The sequence below is a fragment of the Podarcis gaigeae genome, assembly GCF_964106915.1.
Source record: "Podarcis gaigeae genome assembly, chromosome: 8".
In the NCBI taxonomy this organism is placed as follows: domain Eukaryota; kingdom Metazoa; phylum Chordata; class Lepidosauria; order Squamata; family Lacertidae; genus Podarcis; species Podarcis gaigeae.
The window spans coordinates 107,776-124,128 of NC_139684.1; the positions used below are offsets into that span (position 1 = coordinate 107,776).

The 16,353-nt window shown below is 46.3% G+C and overlaps 1 protein-coding gene and 1 long non-coding RNA gene across 2 annotated transcripts in view; both read right to left on the reverse strand.

Annotated features, from left to right (window-relative positions):
* Positions 1-281: 281 nt before the first annotated feature.
* The window catches only part of LOC310851104 (maestro heat-like repeat family member 5), a 52,251-nt gene continuing 36,179 nt past the window's right edge, over positions 282-16,353 (reverse strand). Inside the window, exons 11-21 of the mRNA XM_083753256.1 lie at positions 15,707-15,802; positions 14,789-14,893; positions 8,425-8,560; positions 7,417-7,538; positions 6,195-6,344; positions 3,949-4,103; positions 3,589-3,736; positions 3,098-3,279; positions 2,140-2,277; positions 1,733-1,847; positions 282-1,502 (exon numbers count right to left, since the gene is read on the reverse strand). Of these exons, the coding sequence (XP_083609382.1) occupies positions 1,464-1,502; positions 1,733-1,847; positions 2,140-2,277; positions 3,098-3,279; positions 3,589-3,736; positions 3,949-4,103; positions 6,195-6,344; positions 7,417-7,538; positions 8,425-8,560; positions 14,789-14,893; positions 15,707-15,802 (1,386 nt within the window). The 3' untranslated portion in view covers positions 282-1,463. The remainder of the gene's footprint in view (positions 1,503-1,732; positions 1,848-2,139; positions 2,278-3,097; positions 3,280-3,588; positions 3,737-3,948; positions 4,104-6,194; positions 6,345-7,416; positions 7,539-8,424; positions 8,561-14,788; positions 14,894-15,706; positions 15,803-16,353) is intronic.
* On the reverse strand, positions 10,811-11,474 carry LOC310850148. Its single transcript, XR_014567239.1, has 2 exons — positions 11,421-11,474; positions 10,811-11,036 (listed from the first exon to the last, which is right to left on the reverse strand). It is a non-coding gene; the product is annotated as an uncharacterized lncRNA (long non-coding RNA).

The following is a 16,353-nucleotide window of genomic DNA, read 5'->3' on the forward strand; positions in this document are numbered from 1 at the left end:
AGAAGAGGCGGAGTCAGCAGCGCAGGTCGTCGAGGCTTTGACAGCCAGAAGAGGCGGAGGCAGTAGCGCAGCTCATCAAGGCTTTGACAGCCAGAAAAGGAAGAGGCAGCAGCGCATATCGTCGATGCTTTGACAGCCATAAGGGTCAGCGGCAGCAGCACAGGTCGTCAAGTCTTTGACAGCCATACAGGGCAGCAGCAGCAGCACAGGTCATTGTGGTTTTGACAGCCAGAAGAGGCGGAGGCAGCAGCGCAGGTCGTCGAGGCTTTTACAGCCAGAAGAGGCGGAGGCAGCAGCACAGGTTATCGAGGCTTTGACAGCCAGAAGAGGCATAGGCAGCAGCGCAGGTCATCGAGGCTTTGACAGCCAGAGGAGGCATAGGCAGCAGCGCAGGTCGTCGAGGCTTTGACAGCCAGAAGAGGCGGAGGCTGCAGCGCAGGTGGTCTCACCGTCAGAGCCTAAGTGACACCAGATAAAGTCGAGCAACATTTATGTCCTCAAGCCTGATATTCACCTGAGAAGGTGGTGCCTTGTTTTGACCCCCAGGCTTGTTGTGACCCATGGAAGGTACAGAGCTGCTGCCCCCCCTTATCAGACAACAAATATGACGTATTTCATAAGCATATAATGTCATGGTTTTACAGTTGGAGTGTGAGCTCAGTTTCTAAAAAGCACCTCTTGAACGGGTTACCGGTATTTTGGGATTGATTCAGGTTGGCCCCCAAAGCAGCTCACTTCAGTTCAATGGTCTCCAGCAAGAAGCACCGAGCCACGCATGACCCCTCCTGCCCCTTCTCATCCCAATCTGGCCGCAGCAGAAGCTAGACTGGTGCTTCCATTTGGAGCTATGGAGTTCTCCGCTGGTTTCTGGTGGGCCTGGACCCCGCATTCCAACCTCTAGGGCTGGGCCTGGCCCTCCCAATCTAATTTGCCTCTGCTCTCACAGTCAGGTACATTTTGGTGGGAAAGGGAAGGAAGGAGTATGAGCTGGTTGGAATCATGCTGAACCAAACACATCCTAAGCTGGGTCTGAACTGCAGGAGGGTTTGGACCTGGCTCATAAAGAGCATGAGATGAGGCTTGAAACTGGAGAAATCTCTTCAGTTCAAAGACTTAGTGGCCTCAATAAATAAATGAAAAAAGCTTATTTGGACGAGCAAAGGATTATTATTATTATTATTATTATTATTATTATTATTATTATTATTATTATTTAGTCTCCCCACCCCGAGACATAGCGGAACAAAGAGGAAAAAAGATATATAATAAACCAGCAGACACACAAAAATCAATCTTTAAAGCAGGCAAAAATAAATACATATGAACTTATACCAGCTTTCAGGTGTTTCCAATAGTACATATAAAAATGTAATTTTAAGAAAAATCTTAGCCTTCCAAAGGTGAAGACTTGTCCATCCATTAACGGAATACCTGTCTGATTGCTGCCTGCAGTAACTTGCACGCTAGGTCATGGAAGTGTCTGTATCAGAGTCGGACATCCCCTAAGTTGGAGCAAAGCCACTGTAAGTGCATCTTTTATTATGTATACATTCATCTTCTATCAAAAAAATATTGTCCATATATATTAGACATGATAGCAGTGAATGCAGCTGAAGTTGTACAATTAAATAAAAAATGTGTAAATGCTAAAGAACATTTGACAGTTAAATTGCGAGGAATAAAGAAACCATTAGAAACATTAGAACAGGCATTCCCTGTTTCCAGTTCCTACCTCCAAGTAAAACGCCATGCCGATGGCTCTCTTCTTATTGTTTTGACAGCACATATATTCCCGTGCCAATCGGGCAATCCTCTTGTACTGTTCTGACGAGGAGGTGAACAAGGTCCTGAAACATAAGAGTAAGAGACAAAGGATTCACAAGCCTGAAGCTGGCTCAGCGTTCCTGCACAACAACAACCCCCACCAGGTTACTTGAACACTGAGCAGAGCCTCCCGCCTGCATTCACTCCATAAGACGCACACACATTTCCCCTTACTTTTTAGGAGGGGAAAATTGCGTCTTATAGAGTGAACAATATGGTACATTTTCTGAAATAAATAAGAAGTTTATCCCCATTTCCCCAGAAAGCAGGCCTTGCTCTTCATGCCTCACCTGCCAGTCCTTTTCACCTTCTTACCTTGCCAGAAGACGAATGCCTTTGAAAAAGCTTTCTGGACTTGACAGCATATCCCAGCAGCTTTGCAACCCCAAAACCTCAAGTTCGTCAAGGTATTCAACACGCCCAATCAGTTGTTTCAGGGCCTGCACAGCGGTCCTGAGTCAAGTGAAGGAATTAAGAATATTATATTTTAAAAATTTGTATACTGCCCTTCACCCATAGATCTCCGGGCAGTTCACAACATAAAAATGCAAGTTAAAAAGCACAAAATACAGAATAAAATCAAGAACCAAAGCAAACCAATAACTCCTCTCCCTCCAACAAACACAGTTGAAAGGGCATAGGAGGTTAATCAGCCAATGGCCTGATTGAAGAGGACCATTTTTGCCTGGCATCTAAAGGCACCAGGCAAGCCTCCCTGGGGAGAGCAACCCACTAATGGGGAGCCACCACAGAAAAGGCCCCTTCTTGTGTGGAGGAGGCACGTGAAGAGGGGCTTCCGATGATGAGCGCAAGGTCTGGGTAGGTTCATCTGGGGAGTTTTAGGTCCTTAACATGTTGCAGTCCAACCCCAACCATCACCCCCTGCAGCCTCCCACATGTTTCCAGCACAAGCGACAACCTTTCGGCTGTGATGGAGACTTAAGGTTTCATGACACGTGAGTCCACCACACCCAAATCAGCCCATCGTGCGGGAGAGTCTCCAACATCCTCTCCCATCCTAGGGTCCTTCAGATGTTTTGGGCTACAACTCCCATCTTCAGTCCAGTTGTGCTGGCTGGGGCTGGTGGGAGTTGTGGTCCAAAGCGACTGAAGAGCACAGGGGTTGGGGAAGCCTGGGTCTCCTAGCTATCTAACCTAAGCAGAACCTCCATGTCCAAATGAAGCCTATCTCTTGGGGGAGGGCTGAGCCATCACCGCTATGGGTCAGAGAGAGAAGGGAGGGGCCCCCCAAATGCATTAGCAGGTCCCTTACGTCAGCGGATCGAGATGCGAAGAGGGCTCCGGGATTAGACTTGTCGCCCTAGAACCTCTTCTTCTCGCCTCATGGACAAAACAGATCTGAGTGCTAAGTGCAAACAGCAGGTGGTGGAACTTGCTCTTCAGGATACCTGCAGCCTCAGGGAACGACAGGATATGACACAGAGCGTTGGCAGCCTGGAGGGACAAGGACAGGAGAATGGCATTCAGCAGAGGTCATCGTCAGATCAAGACCTCAGACTCAGACACGACTCAGAGCCCCGGTCCATCTCACTCAGTGTTGTCTAAACTGACTAGCAGTGGCTGTCCAGGGTTTCAAGCGAGGGACTCCCCGACATGGAGATGCTGGGGCCCTTCTGCATACAAAGCAGGTGCTCACAGGATGGACCACTTATTAAGATGCACCCCCTCCCAGCAAGAAGCCCCCAGCCCCATCCAGCTCCCATTCAAAACAATCCAGGAGAGAGAAACTGAGTGGTTTCGTACCGCCATTGGCATTTGAGAAGTGCTGCGTCGCCTGGAAGTGACTTCCGCTTTGGGGTCTTCATCCTGCAGCCTTTTCAGGAGGGGTCTCAGCAGCTTGACGCTGGAATACGGATCTGTGACCAACGCCTTCCAGATCGCTGCGGCACTTCTGCAGTTTTTCAAAACAGAATTTTTCCTTTTTCCTTTTCTTAAAAAAAGTCAGGCCTTTGATATTTTCTTTATATTGCACATACATTAGCAAAGAAAGAAACCACAACTCGGAGCACAATTTTTTGCAAGTACGAAATTCAATATAAATAAATATAAATGAAGAAACCCCTTAAATCTACCCCTCCCCATTTTCACATCACAAAAACTTACTCATCACACTCCATCGAGCAGTCCAACAGGCTGTCTACGACCGGCTGCAGGCGCTTGGTGGCTAGGCTGACAATAGCCGAAAGCGTCTCTTCCTTAGTGCGGGTGTCGGGGATCTGGTGGAGATGGTTGTAAATCTCCTTCACAACCATAGGCAGCTGGAAGAAGATAAAAGAAGACCAGGATGAGAAAGTGTGGTGAACCTGTTTCTATTTGGCTTAATGTATGTAGGGTTTGATGTCAGCGTTACTCGTGCCGGTTCTCTGCTGTTCACTTGTGTTCCTTTGGTGGTGAGAGAGGTTGGGGTTGGCCTAGGGTGTGGTTGTTTGTTTGTGATTGGCTGTGGTGATCTTTGTTTTCGTGTGAGAGTGGGGTGGGTGGGTGTTTTGGATTAGGTTAGCCATATTGATTTGTATGCTGTTGGTGGGTTATTGTCATTGTCTTTTTGGGCTGTGTTTGTGATAAAGGGGAGCCATACCAGGATGAAGGCGTCTTCTTCTGTTTGTCCACGTGTCAGTTTCAGTTTATTGGTTAATTTTTCTAGTAGGGCTGTTTCCCATACTATTTGGTACCATTGGTCCATGCTTACTCCTGACAGGTCTCTCCAGTGTCTGGTTATGCTGTTTCTGGCTGCTGAAAGTAGGTGAGTTATAAATTCTTTGTGGTGTAGATATGCATTATTGTATTGGAAGATGTTTAGTAGGGCCAATTTTGGAGTGATTTCTAATACTTGCTTAGTTATTTTACATATTTCTCGTATGGCTGTTGTCCAGAATAGTTGGATTTTGGGGCATTCCCACCACATGTGGAGGTATGTGCCTGTGGAGGTGCACCCTCTCCAGCATTTTGGTGAGTTTCCTGGGCGTATTAGCGCTAGTTTTCTTGGTCTTAGGTACCACCTGTAGGTGAGTTTCAGAGTGAGTTTTTTTCGTTGCTATGGATTTAAAGGGGGGGTTAGACCACATTCTGATCCATTGAGTGGGGTTAATCTCATAGCCTATGTCATTCTCCCATTGTTTTTTGATTGCGTCTAGGGGGTTTGTGGGATTTTGGAGTAGTATATTGGAGTAGTATATTTTGTATATTGCGGATACCATCCCTTTACCGTTTCCCTTTGTTGTTAGGAGGAGGTTTTCAAAGGTTGTCAGGGGCCTAGTTGCTGCTGATTTTACTGTTGGATTGTTTAAGAGGGCATGTAATTGGTGATGTGTTAACCAGGGCATTTGGGTGTCTTCTAGTTTGTCTTGTATTTCTTGTGTTGACAAAGATTTGTTATTTTTACAGAAGTCTATTAGGCGATATAAGCCTTTGGTTTGCCAGGTTTTTATCTGGAGGTTTTGTGCTGCATGGTGGAATAATAGGTGGTGCGGCAGGGGGATTAGTGGGGATGGGGTTGGTATTTTCAATTATGTCCCTCTCTAGGCGTACCCATTGTTTTGTCTCATCTTCTAGTATATATGGGATTATATGGAGTATTTGGCTGGCAGTGTAATATGCTTCTATGTTGGGGATTCCCCATCCTCCTTCTGAGGTGGGGAGGTGCAGGTATTTGGGGCTTATTTTTGGTTATTTATGTGAGAAGATAAAAGAGTGTAGTTTTCTCTGCCACTGCGGAGTTGTGTTGGGGGAATCCAGATTGGGAGGGTCTGGAATAGGTAGGTTAGTTTTGGGAGGGTGATCATTTTGATCATAGCAAAGTTTTATTAATTGACCTCAGTGTTGTCCATATTGTGTTTCCTTTGCACTGAAATGAACAGGGTGGAATAATGTAATTAAAATACTGCCAAAGCAGACAGCGAGATGAAAAACAGGGTGGTTGATTTTTGGAAGCCGAACTGCAACAGGATGGAAACAGAGGTGCGAGCCACAAACACGGAAATTGAAGAAGAAGAAAAAGAGTTTGAATTTGATATCCTGCTTTATCACTACCCGAAGGAGTCTCAAAGCGGCTAACATTCTCCTTTCCCTTCCTCCCCCACAACAAACACTCTGTGAGGTGAGTGAGGCTGAGAGACTTCAGAGAAGTGTGACTGGCCCAAGGTCACCCAGCAGCTGCATGTGGAGGAGCGGAGACGCGAACCCGGTTCCCCAGATTACAAGACTACCGCTCTTAACCACTACACCACACTGGCTCTTCTTACTTCCCACACAATGCCTTCTTACTTCCCAGAAACAAGCTAATTCTAAGTCCGAAGAGAATGTTTAATTTAGAGGAAACCTGCTCCCCCTGCCTCCGTTTTGAGCCTTACGTCCTCCATTTCCATCCCGCATTCCTCAAGGAAGGACCTCAGGAGCTTTCCTGCAGCCTGAGAGACGGCTCTGTCTTCCACTGTCAGGTTGTCAATCGCCTTCAACACGATTTCGTTGATCTGGCTGGGCTTGAGGTGCTCCCCAAAAGCCTGACACAAAGAAGAAAGAAGAGGGAGTTTTCTTCTGCTCCACACTCTGACCACGTTTCAGTAGTCCAAGGGTGCCTTCACAAACCAAGTGAAAGACATCTCCACTCTGCCTTGAGAGGGTTGAACTAAGTGACCCCCGCGTCCCTTCCAACAATTCGGTGATTCTATTTATGTGTTTATTTAAGTAGCTGAAAGATTTTACAACAAACAAAACTAAAAGTCAGGTGACGCCTTGCTATTTTCGATCCACATCTTAAATTGGTTATGACATTGGGACATGAAGAGGTTCAATCTAAAATCAGACTAGAAAATTAAAAAAAAATTCTCGCAGGAACAGAGAAGGTGAATAATAGTGGCTATCCGTTATATAACCAATGCCAAACAGACTGGGTGGGAACCTGCTGGCTGTGTGTTTAGTTCTTAATATACAACAAAAACACCCACCACAATGTTGGCATAGTTCATTGGCTTGGCAGTCCCTTGTGAAAGATGTATCGAATGAGTCAACTTTTCCTATTCTTTTTCCACCCTGAGGAGCCCAAGGTGGCAATGCATAGTTCTCTCTCCTCCCCATTTTAGTCTCATGAGGTAGGTTAGACTGAGAGACTGTGACTGACTCGTGAGTTTCAGGGCTGAGTGGGGATCTGAACCCTAGGTCTCCCAGCACCTGGTAGAATTTCAATAAGTAGAATTCTGCATGCAGTTTAGGCTACCGGGCACTTGTCTTTGAGCAATTTATTCTAATACAATGCATTTCTGAATGTTATTTACACTAATAGCTCACGCATGGATTTTTTTACACACTGTTTGGCATTGCAAAATTCAAGGACATGTGAATTTCAAAGGCGGGTTGTGTTTCAGTTCTCCTATTGTTTCTGAAAGCCTCGATTTGATAGCTTTGGCTTGCAGTGTGAACTGCTCTGAATCTCTCCCTCATTCCTAGAAGGCGTGGGCTGCCTGAGGGCAGGCTGAAGTTGGTGGGGCAGGGCCCCATTGGCCTGAGTGAGCAAATCTTTGCTAACTGGGAGTGGCTGCGGTCTTAGCAATAAAGAGTACAAAAAGCCACCCCTACCTTGGCCACTTTTGCGATGTTGTAGTGGAAGAGGGAGGGCCCAGGGATGAAGAAGTCTTCTCGGACCCATCTGACCATGTTGCCTTTCTTATTTTTATTCCTCCTCTTCTCCAGTTCCTTACCTAAGCAGGGTCGGGTTTTGGAATATGCATGCAAAAGAACCCAGCATTAGTGCTCCCTGCTCAAAACCTCCAGTTTTCCCACTGGGAACAACAAAAACAATTATCGATTTCACCTCAAAAATTATAATTCAGAACTGGGAAAAAGGTTCAGAAGGGGGCAACCAAAAGGACTGGGGTGCTTGTGGAGCTGGTTGCCGCATTTGTGGGGGGGGGGGGTTCCGTTTAGAAAAACGGCGAGGAAGAGGAGACACAATGTATGGCATGGAGAAAGTGGAGAGAGAAAGCTTTCTCTCTCACCGTCAGAACATGAGAACAACTGGACCTCCAATGAAACTGAAGTTTCAGGATGGTCCTTCTTCTTGCAGTGCACAGCTAAACTCTGGAACTCCCTGCCACAGGAGGCACTGATGGCCATGGACCAAGATGGCTTTCAAAGAAGATGAGGCAAATTCATGGAAGAGAAGGCTACCCATGGCTATTAGCCAGTATGGCTATGCTCTGTCTCCATGGTCAGAGGCAGCAAAGTACAGGAGTAGAAAGAGCTTGAATTCTGCTTGCTGGATCCCCACAGGCATCTGGTCAACCCCTGTGGGAACAGGATGCTGGACTGGGCTGGGCCACTGGTCAGGTCCAGAAGGCTTTTCTGATGTTCTTCAGCAGTGAATCCCTCCCCCAAGACTGCCCTCTCGTCTCTGGCCAACAGGGTGTTGGCGTTAGGCCAGTGTTGGCACGAATTCTGGCCCTCCTAAACTCCCTGATCAACACCAGCAGCAGCCAGCATGGGCAACACTCAGGGATGATGGGAGTTGGAGCAGCCTCTGGAGGGCTACAGATCTCCCACCCTGCGGCTTACAAGAAACAAGCCATTTCCCAGCATCGCCCTCACCCATTTTGGCTATCATGATGTAATGGAGATGGTACAAGGCCTCCGCTGACTGCAGGCCAATCTCCTTCACGTTGTCTGCAAGGTGAAGGGACAAGAGCGCCACCAGCTGTCCAAGAAGGGGGAAATCCTGGGATACCTAGGAGGTGGAGAGAGAGAGATGCACAGTCAGCCCTCGTCCCACAGAGCCCAGCAAGAGAAAACCGTCTGGCATGCTTTCAGTCAGCAAAGGTGACAGAGGGGCGCAGGGCAAGAGAGCTGTGCTTAGGTGGCCCACCCTAGGCTTGCCCCAGGGCTTTTTCCCCAGCCAGAACTCATTGGAACTCAGTTCTGGCTGTTGAATGGTTGAATGTTGAATGGTTGAATGTTGAATGGCTGTGTCAGCATTTGGGTGTAGTATATAAGGAGCAGCACCTAGCTCTCCCATTACCCTGGGGGATGGGTTGGTGGTTGGGTCTGGTTTGTTGTTGATGTATTTAGTGTTTTTGTTTTTGTTATTAAAACCTTGTTTAAGTTATTTTTGAGTCCCTTTTTAATGCATGATCTCCCCAGAAAGCTCTCTGCAGTGCTACTATACTGCAAATAGGTAACATCTTTGGTTATGGGCCCAGCTGCTGAGTGGATGACTGCATATTTTTGGACTCTGAGAAAGGTTTGAAAACTCCTTCTCCTGTTAGTTTCTGTGGGTCTGGAAGAGTTCCAGAATGGTTGACCGGGTTCCAGAAGCCGAGAAGGCTCTGGTGTTCCCACAGCTAACAGATGAGAACTATAGTTTATGGTCTTTTCGGGTGGAGGCGCTTTTGACCTCTAGAGAAGTATGGACCTATGTAACTGATGACCCTCCTGACCCTGTAACTAATGCTTGGTCAAAAGGAGATGCGAAAGCCAGGGCAATAATTAATTTGGCAGTCAGTGACCAGCAAGTAGTCTATATAAGAAATAAGAAAACTGCCAAAGAAATGTGGGACAGTCTTGCAGCAGTGCATGTTAGAAAAGAGTCAGTGTCTGCATTGACGTTTTTCAAGCAGCTGTACCAGACCAAGTTGTAGCCTGGTGGTGATTTGGCAGCACACTTGAGATGTCTGGAGGCAATACGCTGCAAATTAATTCAAAGGGACATGGAGATACCTGATATTCAGTATGTTTTTATCATTCTTTGTTCCCTTAATGAGGACTTTGATGGTGTAGCTAGCCAGATATCTGCCGTTCCACCAGCACAATTAACTGTGGAAGGGGTAACGGCAAGATTAATGGGCGATTTGGATAGAAGGGAGGCTTGTGCCATAACTACTCCTATTTCCAGAAACAATGAGGAACGCCATATGCAAACTTGTGGTAATACGACTGCATTTAAAGCTGCAAAGCGTTATTGGTTCTTCAATAAGCAGGGGCATTTTGCAAAGGACTGCAGATCCAAAAGAAAGCAAAGTACTCCCAAGTCTGTTTCTGTTCGTCAGTCACGGTCGTCAGCCCAGCAGCCGACATCGTACCGTAAAGACAGAAACGAGCCGCGAGCTTTTCATGCTCGGACTACAGATCGTAAAAGAATTAAAGGTGCCAAGTGGAAGTCTTTTATTGTGGACTCAGGAGCATCTCAGCACATTTGCAACGACCGAAGCTTGTTTATTTCTTTTGAAGAGGAAATTGGTAATGTACATTTAGCCAATTCACAAGTCTTGCAGTCGCTTGGCAGGGGTACTATTAAACTTGACTCTTTAAACATTACGATAGCGAACTGCATTTACTGCCCATCAGTGGACAATTTATTGTCAGTAAGATGTTTTGCTCGTCAAGGCATAACTGTGCATTTCTTAAAGTCAATGTGTGAGTTTTTCGATGGGAACAAACGTCTAGTGTATGCCCGGGACTCTGATGGTTTATATAGACTGTATTTTCGCACCTACTCCCAATCGCCTATAAATTGCAGAGCAGCACAGTCAAGCCAGGGGTTGAGGAATGCAAGGCCACATTCCGGGTGTGCCCATGAAGCACACAGAATTCTGGGACATCTGAATTTTGCTGATGTAATTAAGACAAAGAATATTGTTAATGGCCTAAACTTAAAACCATGTAAATTCTTTATGCAATGTCTATCCTGTTGCAAGAATAACATTAAGGTTGCACTCAAGGGTAGGTGCTCAGATAGGAAAGTAACTGAGCCATTTGAGCGTGTACATTGTGATTTAGTTGGGCCACTCCCACCATCATTAGGAGGTTCTAAGTGCTGGCTTACCCTGATAGACCAGTATAGTAGATAGTGTTGGACTTATGCAATAGCTGAGAAGTCCCAAGCATTTGAGAAGTACAGAGCTTTTTGCAACTGGGTAAAAACGCATTTTAACAAACCAATTAAGAACCTGTTTACTGACCGGGGCGGGGAATTTGTTTCTGAGGATTTTGAGAAATTCCTGGAAGCGCAGGGGACTACTCATGAGTTATCTTGCCCCCGAAGTCCCTGGCAAAATGGGCTTGTTGAAGTTGTGCAGCGTGACCTGCAGGCAGGGGTTAAAACTTATCTGCACAATGCTAATCTGCCCAAAGTCTTTTGGGCTGAAGCGCTCAATGCCTTTTGTTACGTTAGAAATCGCAGTTATCATTCTGGTTTAGATGTCACCCTGTTGGGATACTGCCAGGGAGACAAAGGCCATCATGCCCCCACGTCGACTTCGGACGATCCATCAACCTCCCGTAGGAACGCAGAATCAGTCAATTAGCGACACAAGCCTCAGAAACAGCTTTCAACATTCCAAGGACTTGTGCACGCCCTTTGCAGAGTTCGCACAACGAAAGATGCACTCAGGAGAGCATTATTTACAACTTTATTCAGCGTTGGTCAGAACAAAGAAAAAACATGACTGCTTGCCTGCGTGTTCAGGCACAGAGAGAGAAACAAAAGCTATGTACAAAACATAAACTTCCTGTGAGCCGGAAGTACGCAGACTGTGACTCAAACAACAGCCTGCTCCCTGTTTAAGGTGGAATGGAAATATCCTTACAACCCCCTATGAGAAGCTGTTTAAAAAACGCCCTAATCTGAAATACCTACGCATTTGGGATTCAGATATAATTATGCATTATCCCGCCAAGCAGAAATTGGGTGAGCGTAGTTGTCAGGGGCTCAGGAGCAGAGGCACAGGAGAGGGAGGAGATGGAGAGCGAGGAGGAGGAATCCGAGGGGGGTGTAGGCAGTGACAGTGGTCAGAGGGATTCCACGAGCCTCTCCAGCGAATCGGAAGATTCACAGAGGGGAGCGCCGATGGCCAGGGCGAGGGAGGTGCCAAGGGAGAAACCCCAGAAGGAAGGGGCCAGCGGGGACTCCCTGAGCAGCAGTTGGAAATCAGGACCAGCTTCCCCACCAGAGCGCAGTAGGGGGGAGGAGTCCCAGGAATCGGGACCAGTGTTCTCACTACCAGCGAGAGGAGATGAGTCAGGATTGACCACGCCTCCATCGGAGAGCGGGGAAACGGTCAGGAGGAAGGTTACCAGCTGGGCGCGCGCGCCAAGTTCAAATGTACAGGCGAGCGGCACAGCAGGTAGCCCGGATAGGGAGCCAGGTCCTAAAGCCCGCCAGAAGGAGGGGCAAGGCTCAGGGGGGTCAGCATCAGAAGAGTCCAGGAAGGAGGAAACCCCAGGGGGCAGAAGGACCCAGAGGAGGAAAGAACAACGGAAGAGGTGGAGTAGGGCTAGGATCTTAAACTGGTGCGGAAGGGGTGGTGATTCAGAGGGGACTTCGCCGATCTAAGGTCAAGACGTAGGGCTGCACGCTCTGGCGTTGGAATGGAAACTAAACTTCAATAAAGACTTTTGTACATTACATCAACCTGGCGTTGGTCCTCTGTGAGCTGGGACCTAGAGGCAGCTCTGACAGTAGTGTTCAGGGAAAATTAATGGGCTACCAGCAGGGGGCGTACAGAATTTACATACCAGCAACTGGCAAATTTCATATTACCAGAAGCATGATACAAACTGTAAATTGGAATGGCGTTGCTGTTTTCCAAGATACTAACGGTATAAATGACACTGAGGAAGAAGAGGAAGCAGCAGCAGCAGCAGCAGGAAATGGTGCTTCTGAATTAATGGAACAAGACAAAAAGCCTGTTGAATCTGATAATTTGTTTGATGATTTAAAATCACAGGCACCCGAGGGGAGGTTAGATTCTCTTGAGTTTTCTGACTGTGAGCTTAGCCTACAGGCACCTCTTCAGTCTGACAATGATGATTTACAACCTGAAACTAGTAGTTCAATTAGTCCCATTAAGTCTGAGGAGTCTGACTCTCCTTCCTGACTGAGACATTCAGATAGAAAAAGACAGAAGCCACAACGTTTTGCAGATGAACATTTAAATACTGTGTATGCCAATAAGGCGGTTTTTGAGCCAAAAAGCTACAATGATGTTCAGAATTTACCTAAGCACCAAGCTGTAAATTGGTATAAAGCTATGAACTCTGAGATAGCTTCTTTAAAAGAGCATAACACCTGGTCTCTTGTACCACAAACCCCAGATATGAGACTTATTGAAACAAAATGGGTTTAAGAAAATGCAAATGGGAAGGAAACGCCTATGGTGTGTGGTTTCACCTTTACAGGTGAAGATAAGCCATTTCCTAACAAAACTTTGTATCGTTCTGCTATAGGCAAGCTAAATTTCATTCAAAGAATCTCAAGACCAGATATAACTATTGGAATAATTAGGCTTAATTGGTTTACGACCCCAATTAAGCTGTTTACAGCGGTCCGGCGCGCTTCCTCTCAGCTGCGGCAATTCTCTCCGTCTCTTCACGCCTTGCAGAGTAAAACACAGCGGCAAAACTGTCGCTTAGCTTCAGACAAACACACAAAGTATTTGTTTGTCATTAACAGTTCTTTATTGCGACATTTCTCAGAAATACACTCCCGGACTTCTCGCAGCCATGACAAACTGCGTCCTTTTCCCTCAAAGACAGAGAGGAACAGAGAAAATCTCCTCCCACCTTCGAATCCTGACGTCAGAATGTTGAGGCATCATGGGAACAACTTAACCTGTTAAGTTCTGAACTCTAACAATAACTTATGCCTTTCACTTTCTGGCAAAATTTGTGGAAAAGCCCACTACGCAATGTTTCTCTGCTCTTAAGAGAGTGGTAATGTACCTTAAACATACCAAACATTATAGGTTGCAGTTTACATCATGTATTGACAAAGGTTTTGAAATTTTCTGTGATGCATCTCATGCAGTGGAACAAAATAATCGCAGGGATGTGTCTGGTATGGTGTTTTGTTATAACGGTTGTCCATTTGAATAGAAGTCCCAGACACAAACCATTATTTGTCTCTCCACAACAGAGAGTGAATTATGTGCATGCGTTCAGGCCACTCGTGATGTGGAATGGTATCTGCAAGTATTTGCAGACCTACAGATGAAAGTAACACTACCAGTAAGAGTTTACCTTGATTCCCAGAGCGGACTCGCTATCCTGTGTTCAGAGACCAATACGCAGCGCACTAGCGTCTTAAAGTTACGTTTACAGTTTGTAAAGAAACTAATTGCTGACGAAATGATTGTATTTCAATATGTTCCAGGTGACAATCAAATTGCAGACATTTTTACAAAAGCACTTCCAAAGGTTACTCATGAAAGACATGTACAAAATATGCTTTATGTTTTTGTTCCACAATGATGAACCGCAGGGGAAATGTTGAATGGTTTCTTTAAATGTAAAGGTTCATTATTGTTCCACCAGTTGTGTATGTCTTTAAGGGGCCAGAGCAAAATAACAAGACCCAGCTTTACAGCTGTGAAACACAGCAGGTGCTGAGTTGTATTGATTAAGCTGTGTCAGCATTTGGGTGTAGTATATAAGGAGCAGCACCTAGCTCCTCTCCCATTACCCTGGGGGATGGGTTGGTGGTTGGGTCTGGTTTGTTGTTGGTGTATTTAGTGTATAAGGAGTTTTTGTGTTTGTTTGGTTATTTCTGAGTCCTGGTCTCCCCAGCAAGCTCTCTGCAGTGTTACTATACTGCAAATAGCTAACACTGGCACCTCTCAGGTGGGCGCTATTGCAGTGTTTCCCAACCTTGTGCCTCCAGATGTTTTTGGCCTACAACTCCCATCATCCCTAGCTAGCAAGACCAGTGGTCAGGGATGATGGGAGTTGTAGGCCAAAAACATCTGGAGGCACAAGGTTGGGAAACACTGCGCTATTGCCATTATAAGAGAATGAGGGAGGTGAGTTCATGGTGAGTCCTGGCACCTCTTTTTCTAGAAAAATAGCACTGGCTGGCACCTTCCCCTGGGATGGCCATGCCATACAGCTTTCATCTAGTTCACATGTGAACTTTCCAATGCAATATGATTTGAAATTGCAGCATTAAGCCTTGGTCACTCACATCAAAGTCCAAATGCTCGGAGACATATTTCATGAGTACGTTGGTGGTCTTGACTGCTCTTTGCCTCTCACTGATTTTTGTGGAGTCAATCCAGCCATTTGTGTGCTGCGAGAGAGAAATCATCGTCATCACATGGAAGGACAACCCTTAATCCAGGTTTGCAAATTCACAAAGCTTCATAGAGGGGACAAATTGCAAAAAGGGGTTGTTTTGTAAAGGAGAAAGTTTGCTGCAATTTGTTTATTATTATTATTATTAATAATAATAATAATACCCCACCTTTTTCCCAGACAGGGACTCGAGGCAGCTTACAAACAAAACAAGAACTAAAGACACAGAAAAAAGAAGCCATTAAAAAAAAGCATTAGTAGAATTAGATATTAATTGGCTCTTGGGTTGCTTTTGTTTTATTGTGCATTTTCTGTTCTGATTTTGTATTTTTATGTTGTGAACCGCCCTGCAATCTGTCATTTGTGTGTTTGTGTGTGTGATAATTACAACAATACAACATACACCTCACCACAGCCATAGCAATGGAATGCAGGAAGCATCCTTCGACCAAGCCCAGCCATTGATCCACAGGTAATGAGGACTGGCAGTTGGCCCTTTGGCCTTTCAGGCAGAGAGCCTTTTCCCAGCCCCACCTGGAGATGCTGAGGACTGAACCGGGGACCTTGGGCATGCAAGACAGATGCTCTGCCCCAAGCCACGGCCCTTCCCCATACGCCATCAACAGAGGACATATCTTGTGTGTCTTGCACAAGCATTGCTAGCAGAACAGAGGCCCACTTGACCATCAGCACCCACAACCAGCGAGTTGGCCCCAGATGCCCCCCGTGCAATCATTTCAAGAGGGTCTGTCCTCCGGCATGGGAGCTGCTGCTTCCCCCTGCTCTGACACCTTGGGGGCTCCCTTACCACTAATATCTCCTGCAGCGTCTCCAGAGAGGGGGCCTCCGACAGCAAGCTGGTGAGCATGTTGAGCCAGATGTAGATGGTCTCTTGAAAGCAGTCCTGGAAGGAGAGAAGCAAAAGCACTTAGAAGCTGAAGACCCCCATGGAAATCCCACATGCTCTGGAGCCTTCTAGTCCAAATTCGTAACAAAGCTTATGCAGGGGTTCAAGCAAGGCACACAGAGTCATAAACAGCAAACGTTTCTTGATATATGTAAGGTTACAGGTCATGCGATATAAAGATACAGGACTCCACACTGGGCTCAACTTCCTTGGAGTGTTCCAAGACAGAGGGCCTTCTTGGTGGTGGGGCCCACCCCGTGGAACACCCTCCTATCAGACGTCAGAGAGATACATCATTATACTTCCGTCTGAAGACATCTGAAGGCAGCCCTGCATAGGGAAGTTTTAAATATTTGATGTCTGGCTGTGTTTTAATTTGTTGGAAGCCGCCCAGAGTGGCTAGAGTAACCCAGTCAGATGGGCAGCATATAAACAAACAAGCAAACAAATAAAATTAAATGCAATGTAGGAGGGAGGCATGAGAGTCACAAAATGCAGGCATGCAGGAATCATTTGTGGATGCATTTTAGCCAAAGGTGAAATGCAAT